The following is a 25,379-nucleotide window of genomic DNA, read 5'->3' as shown; positions in this document are numbered from 1 at the left end:
GGTGCAAACACCCAGAACATCAATGACAGAACACCCAGAACAGCCCCTCTTGAGTAAATACCTGCCATACATTTATTCCCTCATCCAATAAATATATACTGACTGCCTGCTGTGAGCCAGATTCTGAAAGATATAATGTATAAGTAAGAAAGAGATATTATCTGAGAAGTTATACCTATGTATCCAGGGGAGGTACGTGTGTGTGTGTGTACATGTGCATGTAGATGGATAGTAATCAAATAACACAGACTGATGACAACATACTGCAACATCCTTTAGGCAAATAGTAAGGGGTGGCTTCTGGAAGAATATTCCATTGCTGAAAGCAGCATGTGCTAAGTCTGCAAAGCAAAATGGAGCCTAAACTGTTAGAAGAACTGAGAGATGGCTATGGAGGCATGCTGGGGTTGGGGGGCAGGGGGGGGTGCAGAGGTGGCCTGAGATGAACTTGGAGACCAAATCATGCAAGGGCCTTGTGGGCTACTCTAAGGAGTCTGGGTTCACTCTCAGTTCTGCGGAGGAAGACTCCATTAACAAATTAAAGCAGGGATGTGCCAAGAGCCAGCTTATTTCCACAAAGTTTGGTCTGGCTACTACCTGGAGAATATGTGGGTGGGCATGGGAGTAAAAGCAGAGCACCAGTCAGGAGGCTACTGTACAGAACAGGTGAAGGACTGAGGGTGGTTTACACCAGGGGAAAAGCAGCGACAAAGGGGAGGGACAAGTAAAGTCAAAAGACATTTTGATGCCAGATTGACAAGCATTGCTGAAAGCTTGAAAGGAGAAGACGAGGAGGAGGAGCAGAGGGGAGGAGGAATGGTTAGGTAGAGGAAAAGGAGATCCTAGAGACATGGATATCTACCTTTAGGTCTCCAGCTTAAACAAACGATTGGAAAGGAGTACCACATATTGAGCTGAATATCTCCAACACAAGCTGTTATCACTACGTGGACATTTTTGGAGCAAGATTTTTTATTTCTGAGTATCACATCAGGGCCAACTAGGAAGAAAGAAATGGGTTCAATTTTGAAAACTCCTTGGAAGTCCTTGGCCACACACTAGCCTTGAACTTGTGTTATAAGACCTTTGAAAATAACACTGATCCAATCCCCCTAAAACAAATGATTTCCTTATTACTGACAGGCCAGGGAAATTGGAAAGATGCAATGGATTTTACAAATGGGAATGGGGGAAAAAGTCAGCTCATTAGTATTTCACAGAATGATTTCAAAGTGGAGGTACTTATAAAGTGAGCTGAAAATATTTGCTCGGAAGAACAAACTAATACAGACAGCACTTAGGTGCTTAAATGATGAAAAGAATTCATGTGGCTTAAAAATGACAAATTGATCCATTTTTAAAGCAAAATTATTTACAGTTCATGTATCTGCCAAGGCTGAAGGCCACTGCAGTGATTTACAGGGACAACAGGAAAAACTCCAAGTGCTGATGAGGTATTAGGCCAATGTCATTAAAGGTTGCTCCAAAATCAGTCTCAAATACAAGCCAAAGCAGAGGACGGTCCTTTTTTCTCTTTCTTTTATCATTTATGGGTCTAAGTCAAATGATTTTTTTCCAAAAAGCAAGAAAGAGGAAGGAGTTAATGGAGAAGAAAAGGGAAGTATTGATTAATATGAAAATGAATTACGCATGTTTTAATGGAGTCCAATACAACAGCAAAGTCTATTTTGTAGGGCTCCAAAGGGCTGAGGGTATGAACTGCTGTGAGCAATGAGAGGCAAGAAGACTTACATAAGCAACCCTAGGCCTTCTACCATCTACTTCTCCCACTACTTTTCCTTGCAGCTTGGACTTAAGTGGGCTGTATCATTGCCCTGGTTCTGGTCAAGTGGCATTTGGGGCACTAAGGCAACGGAGAATTTGAGAAAGAGGCAGCATTCAGGAGGATTCAGGCTGGGTTACTTAACTGTGTACATTGCCTAACATCTCTCTCTTGTATTTTTTAATGACTAGCTGTCAACTATGTCTTTGGCAGTCCTTCCAGGAGTAAGGGACAGAGAACAATGGAACAGAAACCTGTTGTTGTTGCTACTTTCATCCTGTGTGTTCGCTGAAGATACTTCTTTGCCCATCATTTGGCGTCCTTTAGGAAAACTTTGGAGAAGGCAATGGCACCCCACTCCAGTATTCTTGCCTGGAAAATCCCATGGATGGAGGAGCCTGATAGGCTGCAGTCCATGGGGTCGTGAAGAGTCGGGCACGACTGAGCGACTTCACTTTCACTTTTCACTTTCATGCATTGGAGAAGGAAATGGCAACCCACTCCAGTGTTCTTGCCTGGAGAATCCCAGGGACAGGGGAGCCTGGTGGGCTGCTGTCTATGGGGTCGCACAGAGTCGGACACGACTGAAGCGACTTCGCAACAGCAGTAGCAGGAAAACTTTGTGTGAGAACTTTTTTTCAAAACTAGGAAAATACTGTCTCTTTAGTGAACACATTATGCTTTTTTTTTTATTATTTGAAAATAAAAGATAAGTAAATAATGTGGTTACCTACATTGCGTAGGCTGCTGGGGAACTCAGAAGAATTTCATAGCCCCATCACAGCATCTAACTCAATTTTTTAAATGGCTTTTTATGGCTTTGGATGACTACTTCACTAAGGTTATTATCATTAAGCACTCAATGACTTTTATTATGTGTATACTTGTTCAATGTTATATTTCTGCTTTGCTACCTTTTAAAAATACATGCTCATCAGGCTTTAGGCCTCATGAGGACGGTGAGTATAGATTTGTCATCTTATCTCTCCCCAGTTGTACGAGGGCTTGAATGTTTTCTGTTTTAGTTCCTGGGTCTGGGTCTGGCTCATAGGAAATACCCAATAAATATCCATTGATGGAACAAATGCATAAGAATTTTTAGTGATGTGTGACAGGGCATCCTTTTTTTGAAAGGAGCAATCAATAAATCATTTGTAGGCTCCAAGAAGGCACCATCTTATTTATTACATCATTTCCAGTGGCTCACACCAAACCTGACACTTAGTAGTTTTTCAACACCAGCTTGCTGAATGGATGGATGAAAGGATGAGTAGATCAAAGAGAAAAGTATGGATAGATGGGCAGATGAAAGAAGAGAGAAAAGAAAGCAACGGTTGGGAAATGAACTATCGAACAAACCCAGGTGAACACTGACTTCAAATTCAGAGTTTAGTGTGACACCGAGAGTTTTCAATTCTCACACACAAAATCCTTGTGTGCGATTTTGACAAAGAGTCTCTGTTAAACAAGTTTCCAGTCAAGATGATTAAATTGGGCCACCAAATGTTTCCCAGTGAGGACTAAAACCTGACAGCAAATATGTCTTATTTTTGTCTCTGCCATTTGGCAGAAAAATCCCTGATGCTATGGATGTCCAGGTATTAAATTAGAAAGATTTTATTAAGACACCACCATCGTCCCCCATGAGTATATAAACCATAAATTTAACATTTACACTAAATCTAGTAGGTGAAATTGCTGATTGAGAGTAAGTTACAGAGACTATCCAGGAGGGGAAATGAGATAAAAAAGAGAAATCCTTCTGTTCTAAAAAAACCCCAACTACTTAATTATTGAAATTTTAGGGGAAAAAAAAGATATGAGGGCAAAGGAAGCTGTCAGTCACATGAGCAAGTCAACAATATCAGGAGCCTCTACGAATAAAGAACAGACACCATCCTCAGTTCAGACAGTGTATCTCAGAACTAATAGTAACTCTCAGCATATCATAACCCAGGCACAGACAGAGTACATTTCATTCTGCAGCCTAACTGTCTGTCACTATGGGAATGGAGTTCTGGAACCAGGACATTCAACTTCCCCCATGGATTCCCTCCTATCCTACCCAAAAAAATCTCATCGTCATCTGTCTCTCTGGCAGGACTTCATCAAAATTCATACTGGGAAAGGGGAACAGCTTTCAACCCACCTGTACAGAACTCCTACTGATCACAGATGTTAGCAAGGCTCTAACTGGCAACAGCAGACCTTGGCTGATAGCCCCCCCAGTTTTGTGCAGCAGCTGCCAGAGGGTGTCGGCAATGCTGTGAAAACCACCATCCCTGTCCTGGCAGAGAAACCAGGGAAGGACAAGCCCCAAGCTGGGGGCTGGCTCTTTTCTAACCCAGCAACACACCAGTCTCTTAGCTTGTGGTAATTAAGAGCCAGCAGACTGTGGGCAAAGCAGTTAAGAGAGGCTTTTTCCCTAGGAACGTAGCCTGAGTAATTGGTTTGCTGCTTGCTAATGACACGGCTTCCATAAAAATAAACGGTCATGGGGAATTCTTAACTGACTTGGTGAATGCGGGCCCCTATACCTGTTTGATACCCTTTAAGTTCAGCAGGAAATTCCACAATGTGTTGGGGGAAAAAAGATGCAAATGAATCTACAAAGATCCTTTTGCACAGCAAGTTTAAATGGAATGCAAAACAACACAGAACACCTTGCTACTGATGTCATCCTGCCTGTGCCAAACTGCTCTCTCCCCTAGTACGCTCCATGTCAAGACTCCATTTCATGTGGAGTGCATAAAGTAAGTCCATGCATCACGCAGCATGCCAGGGGGCGGGGTAGAAAAAAGGATGACTCCTGATAACTCAAGCTCATGTGACACCTCTCTCAGTTGTGCTTCTATTTTTTTCTGAAGGCTGAACAGGTTTCTGGACTATGACCCAGGGATGGGGAGACACATATGCATGCACATACACGCACACACGTGTGCACACACACACACAGAGGCTTTGGAATCTCCATAGTTCCAACACGGACACCTACCAGCCCTTCTCAGCTTGGACATTAACACAAAATGACAAGGGAGGCAGCCCCAAAGTCACATGTTCCCATCACCATAGCATCATGCCACTGGAATCACATCAATTATTGCAGGTTTTTCTCTTTGGAGAACTTAGGAGTAGGGCTTATGAATGCAGGAAGCCCCCTCTCTCATCTCCTGATAAACTTCTGCTTCTCGCTGCCAGTCTTGGAGACAGGTGGAAAAATTCAGCTGCAGCACATAAGCTGCAAAGTTTTTAAGGGTTCTCCGCTCCTGGATGGCAGAAGGTTGTCAATTTTCCCTCCCCCGCCCCCTAATATTCTAAGCCACAAGGAAGCACACCCCTCTCTCTGTATCTTAGTGTTAAAGATTTGGGAAAAGTTCTTTCACCTGGATCAATTGCACAGGCACTGGAGTTCCAGATTTTGAGTTTTTAAGTAGCATTTTAATTTGTTGTCAGTGCCCTGGGAGCAGAAGCTCACCACCACCAAGCAAAACACTAGAGCCTCTAAGCTATTAGCTCACATGTCAACTAGGTAATGCATCTTCAGGGAAACCAGATTAGAAAGGACAGCATAACATTGATTTTTTTTTTAAAGAATCCTATACCTGCAGCATAATGCCGCTAAAGCTGGAAAAACAACAAAGGACATTTCCACAGAGGGGAAAATGTCTTATTCTCAGTGCTGGGGCATTTTCCATGTGAGCATGGGCATATACACAGGACAGAGTTATTCCTCCGTAAACCTACAGGCTTTACAATTTTTAAATAATTTATCATCCAGTGCATAAGAAAGCTTAGGGAGGGAATCCACCCATGTGAATGGCTGGAAACACCAGTTGAGAGCAATGCTATTCAGGAAGCAGGTGGAGGGTTTTTTTTTTCCCTCCTCCCAAAAGAAACAATAGCATTTATATCAAGTTAAAACATCTAAGAGACTCATGCATTGGAATGAGAGTTGTGAAGCATTTATATAGAGAAGATTACTAACGTGCATTCTTTATCCAGGCTTCTGCACCCTGCCTACAAATCACTGGACAGTTAAAGACAAACCCAGATAATACCTTCTATACCAAACGGAGCTCCAGAACTTAATAAAACGAGCCTTGGTTCTTGTCTCCTCCACCCACTCTAAAACGCATTTAGTGAAGTCCAGCCAGATAGCGTCTCCTCCCACCACCAGCCTCCCACCCTCCACCCCCCAAAAAACCAGTACCAAGTAACTGACAAGTCCTTACCGACTTTGGGCTCTTCTTGGGAACTGGCAGTCCTGGAAAAAATGCAACAAGGAGGGAAGGGGTTGGGGGGAGGGGGGGAGAAATCATTAGCATATAAATGTTACCTTTTCCTTAAAGAACAATCCCCAGGTGTTTCATGGCAACCTAGCCATCTGCAGAGTTATGTCAGATTTCTCCCCAGCATCGGAGTTACCAGGCTGTTCATATCGAATCAAAGCAGAGGGAGGAGGAGAGCGAGAGGCAGGAGATCTATCTGCATTAGCTATGCTGACTTGTACTGCAGCAGCCTGGAGGCTGGGAAAAGAAATTCACAGACCTCAGCGGCCTGGGAAATTGAACACTTGGACAGAATCTCAAATGCTCTTCTGGATTAACAGAGACTTAACTTACAATTAAGTCCAAGATATTTCCTTTCCACAGGATCCACTTGTCAGTTGATGAGGACCAATCAGGACAGAGGAAGGGGGTGTATATTTAGTTTCAGAGGAGTCCATGGTTAAAATTAAAAAAGAAATTTTTTTCTTAGTCTTTTTTTCCCCCCCTGCCTTTTAGGAGAGGAAATGGCTTCTTTATTTGGATGAGCTGAATACCAAAACAAAGACAGATCCTCTTTTGCCAGCACACACAGATCACAAACCTAAGCCAGTCTAGGAAACCCTCTGGATCATGGCACACCTCTCCACACGTCACTCGTGCAAGTAAACTCCTATTCAGTTTCCTAGGACCAGCCCCTCAAAAGCAGATGGTTAGGAAGTAAAAAGAGAAATTTCATGGTGCTGAGAGAAAAAGATAATAATGTAGAAAGAGAAAGGCAGAGGACAAAAGGTGCTCATGGATCCTAGCAGGCTCTTCCAAACCTCCCCTGTCTTTACTGGGAGAGGGAGAGCTGAAAGGGACTGTTGCTCTCACTTCTGGGAAACTCAGCAGCCATTAGGAGCAGACTTATGGGAAAGCTGTCACCAAGAAGAGTGTGGCCAAGGATGGCTGGAAAGGAAAAGCACAGCGTTTATTGGTGTTTAAAAAGTAATCATTTCTGCAAGCTGTCCTCTCTCTTTTTTTCTTTTTTTAATTTTTGGTTTGAGCCAAGGTTAGATTGCAAAACGCAGATTCCACCTGTGTTAGGCACAATACAGGTCCTGATGTATTGGGATCTGATGACTTTGCACTGGAAATGTCAACCTTTTTTGGAACACGATCCGTAGGTAGTGATGATTTCACCTCTACTTGGAAATGACTTGTCAAACCACGAGGCGTGCTAAGTCCAATGCAAGTAGCGGAAGGGGGGGGGGGGGGCGGCGGAAGTGGGTGAGTAGGCGGAAGCCGTCCAGAGGAGCGCTGCTAATAGGGCCCTGCAAGAGGGCGTGGCGGGGCTGCTCGTCCCCATAGGCAGTGGGGCCACTCTTCTGGGATGGACTGTCATCTCACTGAAAGGAGGTCACCACGGTATGGCACAGTGGCTCTGGGACTTCAGAGCGCATATGGAGGACCTGGCAACTTCTTATCAAAGCAGAATCCCAGGGCCCACCGTCAGGGGCCCAGGAATCTGCAGAATGAAAATACATCCCAGGAGATTCTGACGCAGAAGGTCTGAGGACTCTTTTAAGGAAACTATGCCACCGTAGGACAAGGATTATCACTCGCTCAATTCTGGCAAATTTGCGTAGGCTACCTTCAGGCAGTTGCTTTACCGTCCTTCATTCCTCAGTTTAGGAAACGGAGAGACTAAAGACTCTTTGTGCCCGTTTGGGGTAATTTAATAGACAAAATATTTAAAAGCCTCAAACCTGGCACAGAGCAGGTGGGACCTTAAATGTCAACCCTTTTACCCTTCTTTGCTAATTTACACCATTCAGGAGGAAAAATAAATGGTTATGGTTATCTTACTCTACTTAGGAAAAATCATTTGCCTAGCATGTTAAAATGCAATATATATATATATAATATATATTTATTTATAGAATATATTAATATTTATTATTCATAACAATTTATATATATAAAATGCAATATATATATATATATATATTGCATTTTAACATGCTAGGGGAAATATTTTGCCTATGGATGAGAATAACTGTCTTGAGCAATTTAGATGTGTCATTTTTTTCTTAAAAATAATCTTTAGGTGCTTTGATTTGTTCATTAATGAGATTCCCTTAAGGAATTTTATCAAGTGATATTAGTTTTGGGTCACTGTGTACACATTAAAATGGTCTAATATTACATCTTTAAATATAGATTTTTCTCTAATTCAGACTGATCTTAGTGCATTGGAATAAACAATACTTCACTGGAGTGAGCTTTTGCTAGACCTGTCATCGCCCAGGATTCCAACAACCCTCTACAAAACTTTGTAAAGAATCTCCAACTAGTTAGGAGTCAGGGAAAACGACTTCAATTTACACTCTGCTTATCGGTTCTAAAACTCTGACCATCTCAAACCCTCAATCTCTTACAATTTTCATATATAAAATAAAGGGTACTTTGGATCCTCTATCAGTGAAATATTCGCACCCACATTCAAAGTTTTGCAGGTACATGCTGCTCACTGCAGCGTGACTAGTACAAAAAGAATCTGGAAATGACTGGAAGTTTTAGATAAACTCAGGGACAGCCAATCTATGAAGCAGAGGTTAAAAAGTACAAGCTTTCTCTATTAGTGACAGCATGAATGGTCTCCAAGCTATAATGCTGAATGAGAACAGCATGAAGCTGAAGGGAAGGCACAAGAGATGGGTATTACACAGATTCAGACACATCCATGCTCTTGACTGTCACACACAAATATTGGCAAGTGAAGTATTTCCAGTGGGGAAATAAGGGGCAGGGAGTGGATGGACTATTTTAAGCAGGCTTCAGCCTTAATCTAGAATTCTTTCCACAACAACATATTCACATCTTGTTGAGGCAATAAACTAAACATTAATTAATGGCCCTTCCATTAACTGTACAAAATCAACCAGTCTAAAGCATATTGTGGTAACCAGTTAGTCTGTTTGCTCTGAAGAAGCAGTCCATGGACCCTTCTAAAAAATCCCAGGCTCAAGTGACCCAGCAAGTTGTTTTACAAATAAAGTTCTTTAATTTAAAGAGGGATTTGCTCTTCTGTGCTGGCTAGTTGCCAAAACTCTTCTTTTTAAAAAAGCCACACCATTGACAGGAGCCAAATGTGCCCACAAAACAGTATTTAAAAAGTCAAAAATCAAGAGACTACATTTGACTGCTAAAAAAAGAAGAAATCAAAGATTTGTTTTAGGTCCACATCATCATTAAACCTTAAAATCTAATGAATATGAATGTTGGAACCAAGCTCCTGATGACAATTTATAATTTATTTCAACCAAAGCTATTCAGATGGGCTGAAAATAGCTGTGAAGACCTAATGGAAAGCACTAAAAGAGATCCCTTTTTGGCAGAATTTTCCAAGACTGGGAAATCCTGCTAAGTGGCTCTGGTTTAGCTGGAGGTAACTGCAGGCCATCCTACCTTGGATGGGCCACAGAAAGCAGAACCATCCCATACCAACAGCATGTCAGTAGTTTTCCTTAGGACAAAGATAAACTTTGTGTTCCCAGGGGAAGCAGGAAGCCCATCTTGTAGAAATCATGTCACATACTACATAGGAGGCATATGGGCAGAAAGAGCACCTGTTTTAATGGGCTCATCTGCTCCCTTCAGGGAAAGGAAGGGGGATTTTGAGAAGAGGCAGAAGAAAAAATCTATGGACAGCACCATCTGCTCTTAGAGCCTGGAACTTCAAAGGGATCCCAGAAAATTTCACGGGGAAGTGTACCTTCAAAGTGTAACTCTGGGTGTGATCTACAGAAGTGAGAAAACCTGGGGGCCTGAATTTCTAAAGTTTCCAATGAACAAGGTGTCCCTCTGGAGAAAACAAATGGCAAATGATCTGCTAGTGACTGATATATGACCAATTAACATGAGGAGGAGGAGGAATCTCTTTCCTTTAGCTATCAAGGCCATAAACTATGCTACTGAACATGTTCTCATACAACTAAACGGCAAGTGTTATTCTTGGTGAAATTTTAAAATGGTTGTACATGAAAGTTTACATGAAAAAAGTAAAAATATAACAGAATACAAAGCATTTGGGAATAAAGCACAGAAATTTATACACTAAAATCATGTATTCTTGAGCCAATGATATCGTGGATGGCTTTATTACCTATTTTAGAATCTTCCACAACAAGAAAAGCTTTATTTACTTATGAACATATACATACCCACAGATCCCACAATAAGGTCTATATTGCCTCTTTAAGTAAGATAAATGCAGCAAATTTCAGAACATTTTATTGCATTTTTAAATCTCTAGAGCCACTACTGACTTCTACTGACTTCTTCTCCAAGAGTTGCTTACTTTTTCCCCAAATGAATATATACACATTGAGTTTCTTTAAACATCCTGTTGAGATTAAGACTTGTGTTTGTCCTACAGACTAGATGGAAATAGGGAAGACACTGGATAGCTCAGCTGGGTATCAGGCAAGCCAAAGAGAAGTCAATCTCTTTCCCATTTTGTCACCAAGATAAATAAAACCTGAGATGCTGGGAAAGAGATTGGACTTCCCTGGACCTAATTTCCTCTAGGTTGAAAGGAAGTGAGAATGTCTACCAACCTTACTCTCTGAAAGAACCAAGAAAAATTGCAAAAAGGGTATGGAAGGGGGGAATGCTAAAGTCATTGTCAAAAGCAAAGTGGATCTTCAAATAAGAAAAATGTACTGTGTCATCAATTTCCTTTTTTTTCACTGTGATAGTCATTCCCCTTTTCACCTAGTCTCTAGATTTGAGAATTTTAATGGAAACATTTGGTTTCTGCCTCAGTATTCTAACATATACTATGTCACTAATTTACATCATCAAACACAAGGGATTCCTTAGAAGTGTGCAGAGCAAAATGATGCATTTACCACTGCTGAATATGGTAATGCCATGTGTAAGGAGCAAGGAACTTATATATATTCAGAAAGAGAGAGGTAGCTCACAGAAAAGCCACAGAAAGAAGACTAAGAACTTGGTCAGAGGCTAGTCTTAGATAGAATTCAAAGAGAATAAGACTACTTTTGAGCACATTTTCATTTCAGACCCTACAAGTTTTCTTTCTTATTCTAAGACTTACCAATGCATAATGCTAAATGCAGGATTCAAAGATTACAACTGACTTTAACTCAGTAAACTTATCATTAGGATTTGTATTAAGGGAACACAAGAGTCTCACACAGATATACATAGAAAAGATGTTCCACATAGTGTTATTTAAAGAAGGCAGAAATGGAAACAATTTGAACTTCCAAGAACCGAGGAATGAGCAAGCATATTGTTATATCAACAAGATGGAAAATTATGAATTTATTAAAAACAAATGGATTGTAAAAGTGAAGACTATCGAGCAACATGGGACAAGACATGAAAAGCAGATTAAAACCTGCCAGACAATATAAATTCGTTTTTAAAAAATGTTATATCACACACATACATCACACACCCAAAGACTACAGAAAGATGTATTAAAATATCCTTCCAGACTGCTAGGATGAATATGTGATTCATCTTATTTTTGGTGTTTTCCAATAATTTACATACACTACAACTAGAATCATAAAGAGTTGATTTTTATTGAACATTTAGCCACACTGAATGCACGTGGACAGTGGGATATACCTACTGGCTCTAGTGCACTGCTAGATTAAAAAATAACTGGAGTTTGTTTTTGCTCTCTCTTGATTCGATGATGCCATTTCTACTCAAGTGTCTGTACTGCTAAATTATGGGCCATGGCCTCGATTGAAAATGGGATGCAAAGCTGTTAGAGCCTTTCTGAAGCAAAGCTGCAGAGAAGCACACAGTTTTGCATACAAATTCAAAGAGCGTCTGAAACCTTGACCAGGGAGCCTGAGAAGCCCCTTCTGTTGGGGTATATGATCTGCAGGTTAAATCATCTTATTCAAGCACATGAGTATGGTGTTAGAAGCAATTCCTAGAATGAAGTTCATTTCTGCTGAGTTTGTGTCTCTAAGAACAGGGTATGCAAAATACTTCATCTGCAAATAGAGGGGACAATGAGAAGAATCAAGCAAAAAGGGGAGGGTTTCACTGCTTTCCTCTCCTTCTTTCTTGGGAAGATCTAAAGGGCACAGCTAAAAAAAAATTTGAGGAGTGATACTGCATTAAAGAACACACCAGAACACTAATACTTATGCACAAAAATGCTGCTGCATGAAAAAATTATGAAACTAGCAGGTAATGCTTTCACTGGAGGATAGAGTAGTATGCTGAGGGAGCCAAATACCAAGAGATCATTAAGATCCAGATGGGAAGAGGTACAGGACAAAGGGAGTGAGAAAATCTGTGATGTTCCTGGTAATGCAGATGTGATGATTATTAGATTGCAAACCAATGGCTCTGAACAATTAACATTAATGGCCAGTAACCTTTCTGGAAAAAAGCCATCTGCACCATTCTCTATCAATTAGTATTTTGTTTGTTTTGTTCAATACATAATATATAAACCACAAAACAAATTTAATTTGCCCTCACCTTACCAGTGAAATGCTTATAAGGACAGTCTAGAAAACTGAAAAAGGTAGGTACAGTTTGCCCTAACTTTTTTCGCTAAAGGCAGGAAGGAAATTAGGGAAAATGCACTCACTCATTTAAGCAAAGTGGGCTAAGGGCCTGCTAGGTGCCAAGACCTGGCATGAGATACAGCATTTAACTGAACCTGTTTTTGCAGTGTTCACATTCTGTGGGGAAATAGAAAAACAAAATCCACAAATAATTTCAGAGTGATAATTTTGGTGAAGAAAATGAAGCAGGATAGGACTCCCCTTGTGGTCAGTGCATAAGAATCTTCCTGCCAATGCAGGGAACATGGTTTAATCCCTTGTCTGGAAGATTCCACATGCCTCAGGGCAGCTAAGCACATATGCCACAACTACTGAGCCTGCGCTCTACAGCACATGGTCCACAAGGAGAAATTATCACAGTGAGAACCCTAAACACTGCAACAGAGTAGCCCCCACTTGCCAGAGCTAGAGAAAGCGGGTGTGCAGCAGTGAAGACCCAGTGCAGCCAATAAACAAATAAATCACTTAACCTTTTTTTTTTTTTTTAAAGGAAATTAAGCAGAATAAAAAGGAGTTCATCATCTGAGCCACAGTCAGCTCCCGGTCTTGTTCTTGCTGACTGTATAGAGCTTCTCCATCCTTGGCTGCAAAGAATATAATCAATCTGATTTTGGTGTTGACCATCTGGTGATGTCCATGTGTAGAGTCTTCTCTTGTGTTGTTGGAAGAGGGTGTTTGCTATGACCAGTGTGTTCTCTTGGCAAAACTCTATTAGCCTTTGTCTGGCTTCATTTCGTACCCCAAGGCCAAATTTGCCTGTTACTCCAGGTGTTTCTTGACTTCCTACTTTTGCATTCCAGTCCCCTATAATGAAAAGGACATCTTTTTTGGGTGTTAGTTCTAAAAGGTCTTGTATGTCTTCATAGAACTGTTCAACTTCAGCTTCTTCAGCGTTACTGGTTGGGGCACAGGCTTGGATCATCGTGATATTGAATGGTTTGCCTTGGAAACGAACAGAGATCATTCTTTTGTTTTTGAGATTTCAAATCCTGAAAGATGATGCTGTGAAAGTGCTGCACTCAATATGCCAGCAAATTTGGAAAACTCAGCAGTGGCCACAGGACTGGAAAAAGTCCGTTTTCATTCCAATCCCAAAGAAAGGCAATGCCAAAGAATGTGCAAACTACCGCACAATTGCACTCATCTCACACGCTAGTAAATTAATGCTCAAAATTCTCCAAGCCAGGCTTCAGTAATACGTGAACCGTGAACTTCCAGATGTTCAAGCTGGTTTTAGAAAAGGCAGAGGAACCAGAGATCAAATTGCCAACATCCGCTGGATCATGGAAAAAGCAAGAGAGTTCCAGAAAAACATCTATTTCTGCTTTATTGACTGTGTGGATCACAAAAAGCTGTGGAAAATTCTGAAAGAGATGGGAATACCAGACCACCTGACCTGCCTCTTGAGAAACCTATATGCAGGTCAGAAAGCAACAGTTAGAACTGGACATGGAACAACAGACTGGTTCCAAATAGGAAAAGGAGTACGTCAAGGCTGTATATTGTCACCCTGCTTATTTAACTTCTATGCAGAGTACATCATGAGAAACGCTGGACTGGAGGAAGCACAAGCTAGAATCAAGATTGCCGGGAGAAATATCAATAACCTCAGATATGCAGATGACACCACCCTTATGGCAGAAAGTGAAGAGGAACTCAAAAGCCTCTTGATGAAAGTGAAAGTGGAGAGTGAAAAAGTTGGCTTAAAGCTCAACATTCAGAAAACGAAGATCATGGCATCCGGTCCCATCACTTCATGGGAAATAGATGGGGAAACAGTGGAAACAGTGTCAGACTTTATTTTTTTGGGCTCCAAAATCACTGCAGATGGTGACTGCAGCCATGAAATTAAAAGACGCTTACTCCTTGGAAGGAAAGTTATGACCAACCTAGATAGCATATTAAAAAGCAGAGATATTACTTTGCCAACTAAGGTCCGTCTAGTCAAGGCTATGGTTTTTCCTGTGGTCATGTATGGATGTGAGAGTTGGACTGTGAAGAAGGCTAAGTGCTGAAGAATGGATGCTTTTGAACTGTGGTGTTGGAGAAGACTCTTGAGAGTCCCTTGGACTGCAAGGAGATCAACCAGTCCATCCTAAAGGAGACAAGTCCTGGGTGTTCATTGGAAGGACTGATGCTGAAGCTGAAACTCCAATACTTTGGCCACCTCATGCAAAGAGTTGAAATCACTGGAAAAGATCCTGATTCTGGGAGGGATTGGGGGCAGGAGGAGAAGAGGACGACAGAGGATGAGATGGCTGGATGGCATCACCGACTCTATGTACATGAGTTTGGGTGGACTCCAGGAGTTGGTGATGGACAGGGAGGCCTGGCGTGCTGCAATTCATGGGCTCACAGAGTCAGATACGACTGAGCGACTGAACTGAACTGAAGCAGGATGATGGAACATGCAGTGCCTGGCATGCATGGCTACTTTATACTCAGTGGCCAAGCATCTCTTTCTTAAATGGAGTATTTAAAATAAGACCTGAATCATGAGACGAGACTGTCCATGTACCTATTCATCCATGCAAGATTTATTGAGCTCTGCCAAATGCCTATTGAAGCATGAAAGGTAAATCAGGCATGGCCCTGACCTGGACAAGTTTATAGTCAGTCTTAAAAGAGAAAGAGGTGGGACTTCCCTGGAGGTCCCATGGCTAAGTCTCTGAGCTCCCAATGCAGGGGACCATGAGGGAAGTCCCACCTCTTTCTCTTTTAAGACAGGACCTGGGTTCAATCACTGGTCAGGGAACTAGATCCCACATGCCACAACTGAGACTTAGTATAGCCAAAACAATAATTTTTTTTTTTAAAGAGAGAAAGATGCAAAACAACAGTTATGATGCAATGTGATCAGTAGTAAGTGCTGTGATAAGACGGAGCTCCAATGCTCTTGGAAGTATGAGAGAAAAAAGCAAATCCAATGTGAAGAAGGGAGCAGAGGGGACAATGACCACTGAAGCATCTAAACATGAGGTCAAGAGGTTGGAAGCAACATGCAATAACTGATTCCTGATTGAATAATAATGATGACCTTTTTTTAAAAAAGTTACCGTCCCTTCAAACAAAGTTAGTGTGCCAGCATAAACTCAATGCCAAGTTTAAAACTAGAGTACATTTCCACTGAAGGACCTTATAAACACAATGTATGACAAAACTGAATACATAAAGCAAAATGAAAAATGGTCCTAATTTAGATATGTTTGATTTTTATCTCCTTCTTCTAGCCAAATACCATCATCAACCCTGCAGCATAATTTTTCAAAGCAAATATGATACCAGCTGCCAAGAACAGGAGCATCAGACTCAATGTCTCTAAAAAGATGAAGACATTCTTTCCTTTGGGGACCTCATAATGGTCATTATGAAATAGTACAGACACCATAATTTAAAGAGATGCTTGGACTTCGGACGTTTGGACTAAGTGAGCTCCCGATGCTATGTCAGGTGGCATTTTGTTAGGAAGATTAAGAATACAGTTGTACAGCTTTACAGCCACGGAGAAGTCTGCTTCAATTACACAGTACATATAGCCTAATAAATATGTCCTGAAGAGAAATAAATGGCTTGCAAGGCTGGTGATTGCTAATGGTTTACAGGGCCTTTCACCTCAAAGTCATAAGCCTTGAACTGGCACAGGTGAGGAAAGACCCAGAGTCAATAATACTCTGAGCTGCTCCAAAATCTGGGTAAGATGGATGGATTGTCCTCATGCAATTCTTGAAAGATAAATGGTCACTTCAGATAGAGTGTCACTGAAGTAACATGGATAGTCCTACTGTTGACTTTTGAAAATATAAAAAACACCTTGAAGGGTCTCTGACTCAGCTTCCTATTTGTTAAGAAATAAACACAAAGGGGGTCTTTAAAAGTAAGAGCTAAATGCAAAAATAACAAGAACTGAGAGCTTGCCTCTGACATACACTTATTCTTCATAACTGCTATCCAAGTACTAATAGCATCTCTGTGATTACAGATGAGAAAATTGAGACATTGATGGGTAAATAACACGGCCAAGGTCACACAGTTAGGTGAGCAGTGGCCTGAAGACCTGGTCTAATGTGAAGTTTATGCCTTTAAACACTGAACTGTATAGTCTCATTTAAAGGTGCTTCATCTATCTGGACCGTAGCCCATCATGAAGTGATTAGAATGACAGTGTTTGTGCATCAAAATGTATTCATAGCAAATTTGGCACATAGCTTCATGGAATATATGAATATCAACCTATAGGTCAATGGGTAGAGGTATCTTGGACCCATAATTGTAATGTGAATCTAGAAAGAGAGCTTCCTTTCTACAAACAGCATGAGAGTCCATGTATGGTCAATCAAATTCCTAATATGTCTGTGATATTTTACTCCAAGTCACAGTATGGAAATCATTGGCCATCTAAAGCTACACATGCTAATAATCTGGGTCTCTGATTTGAAGGCAATGAAGCCAGTCTTTTAAGCTACGTAACTAATAGGTTGGCTGGACACCAAGTCCTGTGATATACTTTTAAAAGTTTCTGCTTTTTTCTAGCTTGAAAATGCATTCTGACACTACTTGATAACAGATTTTTGTTGTTATTGCTATTGGGAAAACAACAGGGAAAAAAAATGGAGAAAGTCAGAAGGAGAATGGGTTGTGGCATCATCTCTCCAGGTAGGAAAAGAAAAGTAACTAAACAGTCAACTTTAAAAGTCCACTAATTGCTCATGGTGTACTATGGGGACCAATCTTTCTTCTCTAGGGAATATTCCTACCAAGATCTACTTAAAACAATGGAATTAACCCAGTTTTTCAAGTGGTTCCAGGAAACCTCTCAATGTGGATTGGAAATGTCTCTAATATGGGTATTTGGGCATAAGATCTTACCTTAGTTTACAAATGCTTCTGCCTCCAAGGAGGACTACCCAGCTGGCTTTCCTACCACCTATATTTCAAATCTGAAATACTTGCTGAGCAAATGCTTAAGGGTTGGCCCTGTTACACCCATTCTCCTTACCAATAGTTCATCAAGGTCTCCAAGGGATAGGAGAGAAAACTTGTCTCCAGGGCAGTGCCTCCAAAGTTAAGTTTGACTTTTAGCTGCATAAAGTATATGGGGGGGATCATGAAACAATAGCCCGAAACAGCTCACTGAAAGAAAAAACTGATAAGGATTCCTTTCCTGGTGTGAAAAACAGGATGCTGTGTGAGTCCTTATTTTAAATTAAGGTCACTGGCCCAAAGGGAAGCCTATCACAAATAGTACTGTAATTGGTGCTGAGATGTTTCTAGGTTAAAAAAAAAAAAAATACATGCCAGAATCTTTTTCTTCAGGATTATTGACCTTGGGGATGATTCTTATCCTGCCTGCCTATTTTTAGCAATGTAAGTTGGACACAGGACCAGGTATGAGATCTATGAGGGTATCCCCAGTCTTAACCTTGCTGCTGCTGCTGCTGCTAAGTCGCTTCAGTCATGTCTGACTGTGTGACCCCATAGATGGCAGCCCACCAGGCTCCCTGTCCCTGGGATTCTCCAGGCAAGAACACTGGAGTGGGTTGCCATTTTCTTTTCCAATGCATGAAAGTGAAAAGTGAAAGTGAAGTCACTCAGTCGTGTCCAACTCTTAGCGACCCCATGGACTGCAGCACACCAGGCTCCTCTGTCCATGGGATTTTCCAGGCAAGAGTACTGGAGTGGGGTGCCATTGCCTTCTCCAGTCTTAACCTTACTAGACCTCAAACCTCTAAAATTTGAGGCCCTTCTTGAGGCTTATTTATCTTTCTTATCATGTCCATCTCCTAAATGTATTCTGAAACATCTGTCCATCTCCACTGCCACCACCTTTTCTTGCTTGTGTGACTGCAAGAGCCAAAAACCTGGTCTCCCTGTTTTATTCTTCATCCACTTTAATTCATTGTCCACAAAGAGGCCAGAGACATCTTTCTACAGCATAAATCAGATTACATGGACTCCTGACTACACATCCCTGTGGCTTCCCAATACAGTTTCAACAAAACACAAACTCTGTGTCCCACAAAGCCCTCCTTGCTCCGAGCCTGCTTGCCTCTTTAAATCCCACCACTCTTCCCCTTGACCATGCACACAGCCAGAGGTGCACTCTCTCCGCTTCTGGGCTCATTCCTTTCATTCCTCTGTGCACTTTCACTGGCTATTCCCTCTGTCTGGAACACTATTCCTGCAGATCTACATGGGGCAGCTTTTTCCCATTACTCAGGGCTCTCCTCTAATGTCACTTCCTCAGAGAAGCTATTTAGGAACCCTGGCCAGCAGAAGAAAAGATCCTTCTTGTCCCACTATATTCACATAGCTCAGTTTGTTTTCATAGACCCTGTGACTTATATATTTATTTGTTTACTGTTTATATTGTTTACTACCATTTACTTGTTTATTGTCTCTGTTTCAGGGATTTTGCATGTTATACTAAAGTTAGTCCCCCAGCCCTTGAGGGTATCTGGTCCCAGTTCAATAAGTATCTTTGGAATGAATGCATGATTGCTGGGAATTCAGAAAGTGAGTTTATGTCTTGAGGGTTGCAAGAAGAGCTGATGAGGCAAAGGGGAGGGCGACTTGGCCTTACTTTTGATCACCATCATCTCTGCTGTGACTGCTTAACAGCTCTTGATCCTTGGGCTGCTCCTTGATTTATTGGTGAGCTGCCAGGCTCAGCTTGACTCACCGCTGCCTCCCTCTGCGCGGAGAGCAAGGTTCCATTGTGCCACCTGGTGTTCTAAATTCCTTATCACAACGAATGGGAATCGCTCAAGTCCCAGGATTAACTGGAGGCTCACAAAGCAACCCCAAGCCTGACAGTTATTGGTCTCATCAGAGGAGTGTGTTCTCAGGGACTCCTGGAGAATCTAAACACATTTTCAGTTAAGGACACCTTCATCCCTTTCCTTAGAAAAGCAACTTCTTATGACAACACTGAGTTAAAAAGCTCCAAATGCTTCATCCTTCCCGACAAAAGGCAAACACAGGAGGATGAAAACTATTTCACGTTCTTCAGTCAAATCCATGAATCTCTTGAGCAGTTTTAACAGCCTTGATTGGGTGTGACAATCACTTTTCTGTCACAGTGTACTTTTGCCAAATAGGAGGGCAATTTTCCCATCTGCTCTGTAAGGGCATCTATTATTCAGCCATTTCAATTAACTTCATTACCAAACTGCTTAATTGCGACGGAAGCCACCCCTGGCTCTGTATCAAACCTGACTCCAATCTCTTAAATTTAGAAAATCATATTAGCTTTTGGAAAGCATGGGTCATGTTAACAAAGGCAAGGAGATCCAACTTATGAGTCCGACAGCACTGCATTATTCAAAGTGTCTGGCAGTCAGACCCAAAGAGCCATTTACTAACGGGTCATGTTTTTCCAACGGGCAAAGGACATATGATGAGCAGCCCCATTCTTCTCCCATGGAGATATTAAATGTCTTCAAAATCCTCTTGCTGAAACAATATCTGCCCTGGTCTAAGTGATTATGTGAATTGCAGAGGGAAAAAAGCTGTTACCTTGACTTTGTCAATTTTAATGACAGCTGCTTCGTACGGCCACGGGAAGCAGAAGCTCATGCTTTGTTCAACTATTAGACTGCAGGTTTCAGTGAGTCAATACTCATTTTGTGAATTGGATTTGCTTAAAGGCAGAATATGGGAATCAGTTTCACCCACATACACCCCAACACACATAATGCCCCACTCAGGATGAATCTCAATGAGAAAGAACTTTTATAGGTCAAGTACATTTAAGAGGCAGGGAAATTCAAGGACTGCAAGTCCTCTTAATGAAATATTTCAGCTGGGAACAAGATGTACAACAGGGCATTTGGCTTCAAGAAGTACATTGCATTTATGGCAAGGAAGAGTAAGTAACATAAATTCATATTGGAAATGACACAGATGATCCCCCAGTAAGCATCTACACTGAAGAAGGCACTCAACACATTTCTCATGGTGGAGATCAAATGCCAGAATCCTTTTGCTCCCTCCCCTATCTGATTTTGGCAGTTTTTTTTTTCTTCTTAGTAAATAAAGCTCTAATCAGGTTTAGAGTTAATGCAGAGGGAGAACTTAATGCAAACGGACCCACTGAAAATGGATTTTTTTAAAAAAGCTATCATTAAGTTTTTGACACTTTTTTATATACGCAGAATTAGCCATGGATATTTTGGCATGCCTCATGCATCATGAACGTGTATAGTTCATCCAATTTTTCTCTTGCTTTTGGATTTAACATTCTCTGAGTTACCTTAATAACTTATACATGACGAAAGAATTTCTGAAAGAGTCTAACCAATAAATGTAGTATTTTGTAAGGGCAACACAGGGCAGAGAGATGAATCCACCCCTGGCCTTGAACTTCTCACTCAGTTTCTCCCTAAAGCCCTGGTTAAGACCAAGGAGGTTCCCACTGCGCTTCCTGTGGCTTGGATTCTAGACTCCCCACTCATACATTACTTCCAAGCATCCCACCTCCTTTCCTCTGCTCTCTCTAACATCCTGACAGCCTCCTTTTCTACAGCAGTGATTCCTGCATTTCAGATTTTAGGAACCAGCAATTTTTCACTAAATGGATTTGAGCAACTGACCACAAAGTGCCAATTCCTTATTTTGCAAACTAGAAACATTAAAAAGGGGGTGGAAAGGTAACAACCAACTACTATTCCATAAGTAAAAGGATACTTCAAAAGAAAAAAAAAAAAAGATAGAGGGATATAATCTCCCAAAGAGAGTCTTTGAGAGCTTATAAAACTTCACGAATAACCTACTTCTCTATCCTGCTTTATTCTCATTTCACTGTTTACTGAAAATCACCGTCATCACAGAGTAGAATAAGAAACATCTCCGGCCACATTTTTTTCTTGAGGTGACTCTTTTTTGCCTTCTCTTGTCTCTCCCCCAGAAAACTTCTCCTGAAGTACTGAAAACGGGAGGACCACCTGAGTATTTCATCCACCCTCTTTGTCCTAAGCCCCATCCAATCATACAGAGCAGTCAACCCTCCATCAGGACAGGGCTGCAGGGTGAGTAAGACCACTCCTCGTCTTGTTCCATCCTCACTGAAATACTGAGGAAGGTACAGATCTCCTCGTATTTCAGATGACAACGCAAGGTTCAGGGACTTTGCCCATGGCTAGCCCAGGCAGAACTGCTGGCAAGTGGCAGAGAGGAGGACTGAACGGAGAACATGATGTGGGCCAATGGGCCACTTCCATCAATGAGCTGATCGATGCAGCTGATTGCATCAATATAGAAGCAACCATTGAGAACGAACGGGGACTTCTCCCATGAACTCTCTTCCATCCAAATTCAACACACAAAAATAAACTAATTCCATTTACATCTTAAAAAAAAAAATAAGACACCATTTCCAAGAAATAAAAATAAAGGGTGTCTAAGGAGTCTCATTCCAGGTTGCTACTGCCCTTCAGGGGACATCAGCCATGTCTGAATACACTGTCGGGTATCATTGCTGGGGAGGAGGAGGAGAGTCTGCTGGCATCTAGAGGACAGAGGCAAAGGACGCTGTGACACATCCCATGATGCACAGGGCAGCCCCCCTAACAAAGAACTGCCCGGTCCATGATATCAATAGGGCCCGGTTTGAGAAACTTTGGGATAAAAAAACAACTGCACCTTCCCGTTTCATCACCAAAGTCAAAGTGACAGTTACTTTGCAGGGGCAAACTACAAAAACAAAGACTCCATGAATTCATTGGCACTATTATTATTTTTCTGACACAAACATTTCCCACTTTGGTCATTGGTATCTATGGCAAAAGTAATCACAGGGAACATTTTTTAGTTTAGAAACAATATAAATATCTCAGGAAGCATAGATCTAATTCCAACAGTCTCCAAATGATTAAAATAAACTGCTTTGTATTATGCAACTATAAGAAAGATTTTTAAAATATAGGGTTTTTTTTGATGGGTTCCTCATGCCATGGACCCTGAACACACAAACTGTTAAAATAAATGTCTAATAAAAACAGAAGGCACTTCTCTGGTGGTCCAGTGGCTAAGACTCTGTGCTCCCAATGCAGGGGCCCTGTGTCTGATCGCTGGTCACAGAACTAGATTACACGGGCCACAACTAAGACGTGGCACAGCCAAATAAATAAACAAACCACATTAAAAGACAAAACAAAACATGTGGCTGAATAAGGCATGCTGACACCCAACACCTGAGAGGAAAGGAATTTCCTCTATTACAGGATCTTAAAATTGCTCCACGCTGCAGTTTCCTAGCTATTATGACTGCTACCCTAAGATACAGTGCAAAAGGATCTTCTGAATAACTCTGCCTCAAGTGTTAAAATTACAAAACTAGGATATGAGAAGTTTTCATGGCAAAGGTGATATGCTAAATGGAATTTCTAGAAAAAGAACTGAGCATAAGGAAATGGAGAGGATATGATTAACCACACTGTATTTTAGATGTTTACTCGCATGTCATTCATCTCTAATGAGAGATTATCACAGTGCTGAAGGCCCACTGCACAAAAGAAAGGCTGAACAGCATTTGTTGAGTATGGTGAGAAACAAAACACATCAAGAACATTAGAAACACACACACACTAAACAGGATTGTCACATAAACCCAGGTAGCAACTTGGCATACAAAAAGGCAGGTTCCATGCTGCCAGTGGAAACACTTCTAACGACCCAGTGCTATTTTCAAAGATGTTAAAATTCTACCAACATGATTTCGGAACCAAAAAGGATTATGTTCATAAATGAAGGACATGACTAATCTTTGAGCACAAATACAAACATGTGAAATACCAGACAGGATACAAGTTGGGGAATGTTTTAAAATTTGCAGGTGCAATGCAAAGACAGACTCAATAAAAACCATAGCAGACACTTAACTCCAGATGGTGGTAAAGAATGTGTGATTTAATTTAAGGAAAATGAAGGAAGGTGGAAAAATATTACCCTGAGTAAACTCTCTGCCTCAATAACTGTTTTGAAAATGTTCAGAACTGCAAAATGCTTAGAGGAAAGGCTAGGAAGATACCTCTTCCAATAAAGAGAAGCTTAATGAAGTGAAGTCACAAAACTAGTATCAAATAAGGGAGAATAGTAATTAAAAAAACCAACATAATGTTCCTTGTATCAGATGCCTCTCACACCACAGCCCCCATTCCAAGGAGGTGATCACTAATTAATTTTCATATAGAACCAAAGTAAAGGAAGAAAATAAACTTCAATGTCAAGGAAAAAAAAGTCTGATGTCATCTTTCTTTTGTCACCAAAAAAAAAGTATAAATTAAATCCAAAAGAAAAGAAAAGCAGCCAGTTCCTGAAATTTTGAGATAAGGATGGTAAAAAGAAATTCCTAGGAAACAGGTCCTCCTCACAGTGCCTGCACACATGCTGTTTTGGGGTCTCAAAGTCCACTGTGTATGAGCAGTGGGCAGGAAAAGCACAGGAGTGTGTGAGGCCAGATGGGATAAAAAAGGAAATGGCAGGCTGTGGCAAATTGGAATTGTTGGCACCAACCAAAGGCATGTAAATTTAAAAATACTTTTTAAGGAGACTACTAAAAAATACATGAGTGGGTCATGCCAAATACTACTCATGGACCACCCATTCACAATTCTCAATCCTTCAGGTACTTCAAAGTTCCAGTCTAGTAGTTCTCAGCAAATGGTAACTGTGTCCCATTCCCACCCAGGGGTCATCTGTCAATGTCTAAAGACATTCAGGGAGGGAATGTGGAGGCAGGCACACACTGGGCAGAGACCAGGGAAGCTGCTCAACATCTGGCAACGCACAGGATGAACCCTTGCAACAATTATCTGGCCCTAAGCGTGGGGGCGGAAGGCGGGGATTATGAGACTGGAATTGACATATACACACTATTATATACAAAACAGATAACTAATAAAGACCTACTGTATACCATAGGGAACTCTACTCAATACTCTATAATGGTTTATATGGGAAAAGAATTTGAAAAAGAATAGACGCTTGTATAACCAAGTCACTTCGCTATACACCTGAAAGTAACACAACACTGTAAATCAACTAAACTCCAATTAAAAAAAAAAAAAAAATCTGACCCTAAATGTCAACAGTACTGAGGCTGAGACACTCCGCTGTGGCCTCATGTCATTTAAAAGGTGCCATTGTCACCCCTTTCCTCCTTGATGCACCTCTTACCCAAATCTGTAGGCACAGATTCAGACTACAGATTACTGCTGGTTACATCCACAGGTTAGTCTTGTTTCTGTATCTGGGTTGTGGGTACCTTGTTTCCTCTCCCCTTATCCTAGGGCTGTGCACATGGAATGCACTCAGACCTCGATTACACAATGGGTCAACTGGAAAACGGCTTGTCACCAGTTTAGAACAAGGATGTGAAACAGAGAGGAAGAACAGCTATAATATATAAGCTCAACTGATTCTACAAACAGAAAACCCCAAATACACAGAAATTTCACTAGCTTAATTTTAGGAGAAAAGGGAGTCACCAAATCTAGTTCTGTTTTCTGCAACTTACAAATACTGTTCGAAAGGCCAACTCCTCCTCTTACGCTGGGTCCTACTTCCTTCCCTTCTTAAAGCCCTCACGCTCCTACAATGATGCCCCTTTCTCCTCTGCATCTCCAGTTTCTCTATCCTCTGGGTTGTTTCTATCGACATACATGTTGCACGGTCTCCCATGTGAAAAACCAAGGCAAATTCTCTCAACTGCACAGCCCT

The 25,379-nt window shown here is 41.3% G+C and overlaps 1 protein-coding gene across 14 annotated transcripts in view; it reads right to left on the bottom strand.

The window, feature by feature from the left end:
• MAGI1 (membrane associated guanylate kinase, WW and PDZ domain containing 1) overlaps positions 1 to 25,379 on the bottom strand; it is a 643,759-nt gene that overhangs the window by 41,200 nt on the left and 577,180 nt on the right. For all 14 annotated transcript variants that reach the window (XM_055557176.1, XM_055557178.1, XM_055557179.1 and 11 more), the window contains one exon: positions 6,016 to 6,047. In XM_055557176.1, the coding sequence (XP_055413151.1) occupies positions 6,016 to 6,047 (32 nt within the window). The remainder of the gene's footprint in view (positions 1 to 6,015; positions 6,048 to 25,379) is intronic.

The sequence above is a fragment of the Bubalus kerabau genome, chromosome 20 (assembly GCF_029407905.1).
Source record: "Bubalus kerabau isolate K-KA32 ecotype Philippines breed swamp buffalo chromosome 20, PCC_UOA_SB_1v2, whole genome shotgun sequence".
Lineage (NCBI taxonomy): Eukaryota > Metazoa > Chordata > Mammalia > Artiodactyla > Bovidae > Bubalus > Bubalus kerabau.
This window is presented reverse-complemented; position numbering and strand designations above follow the sequence as displayed.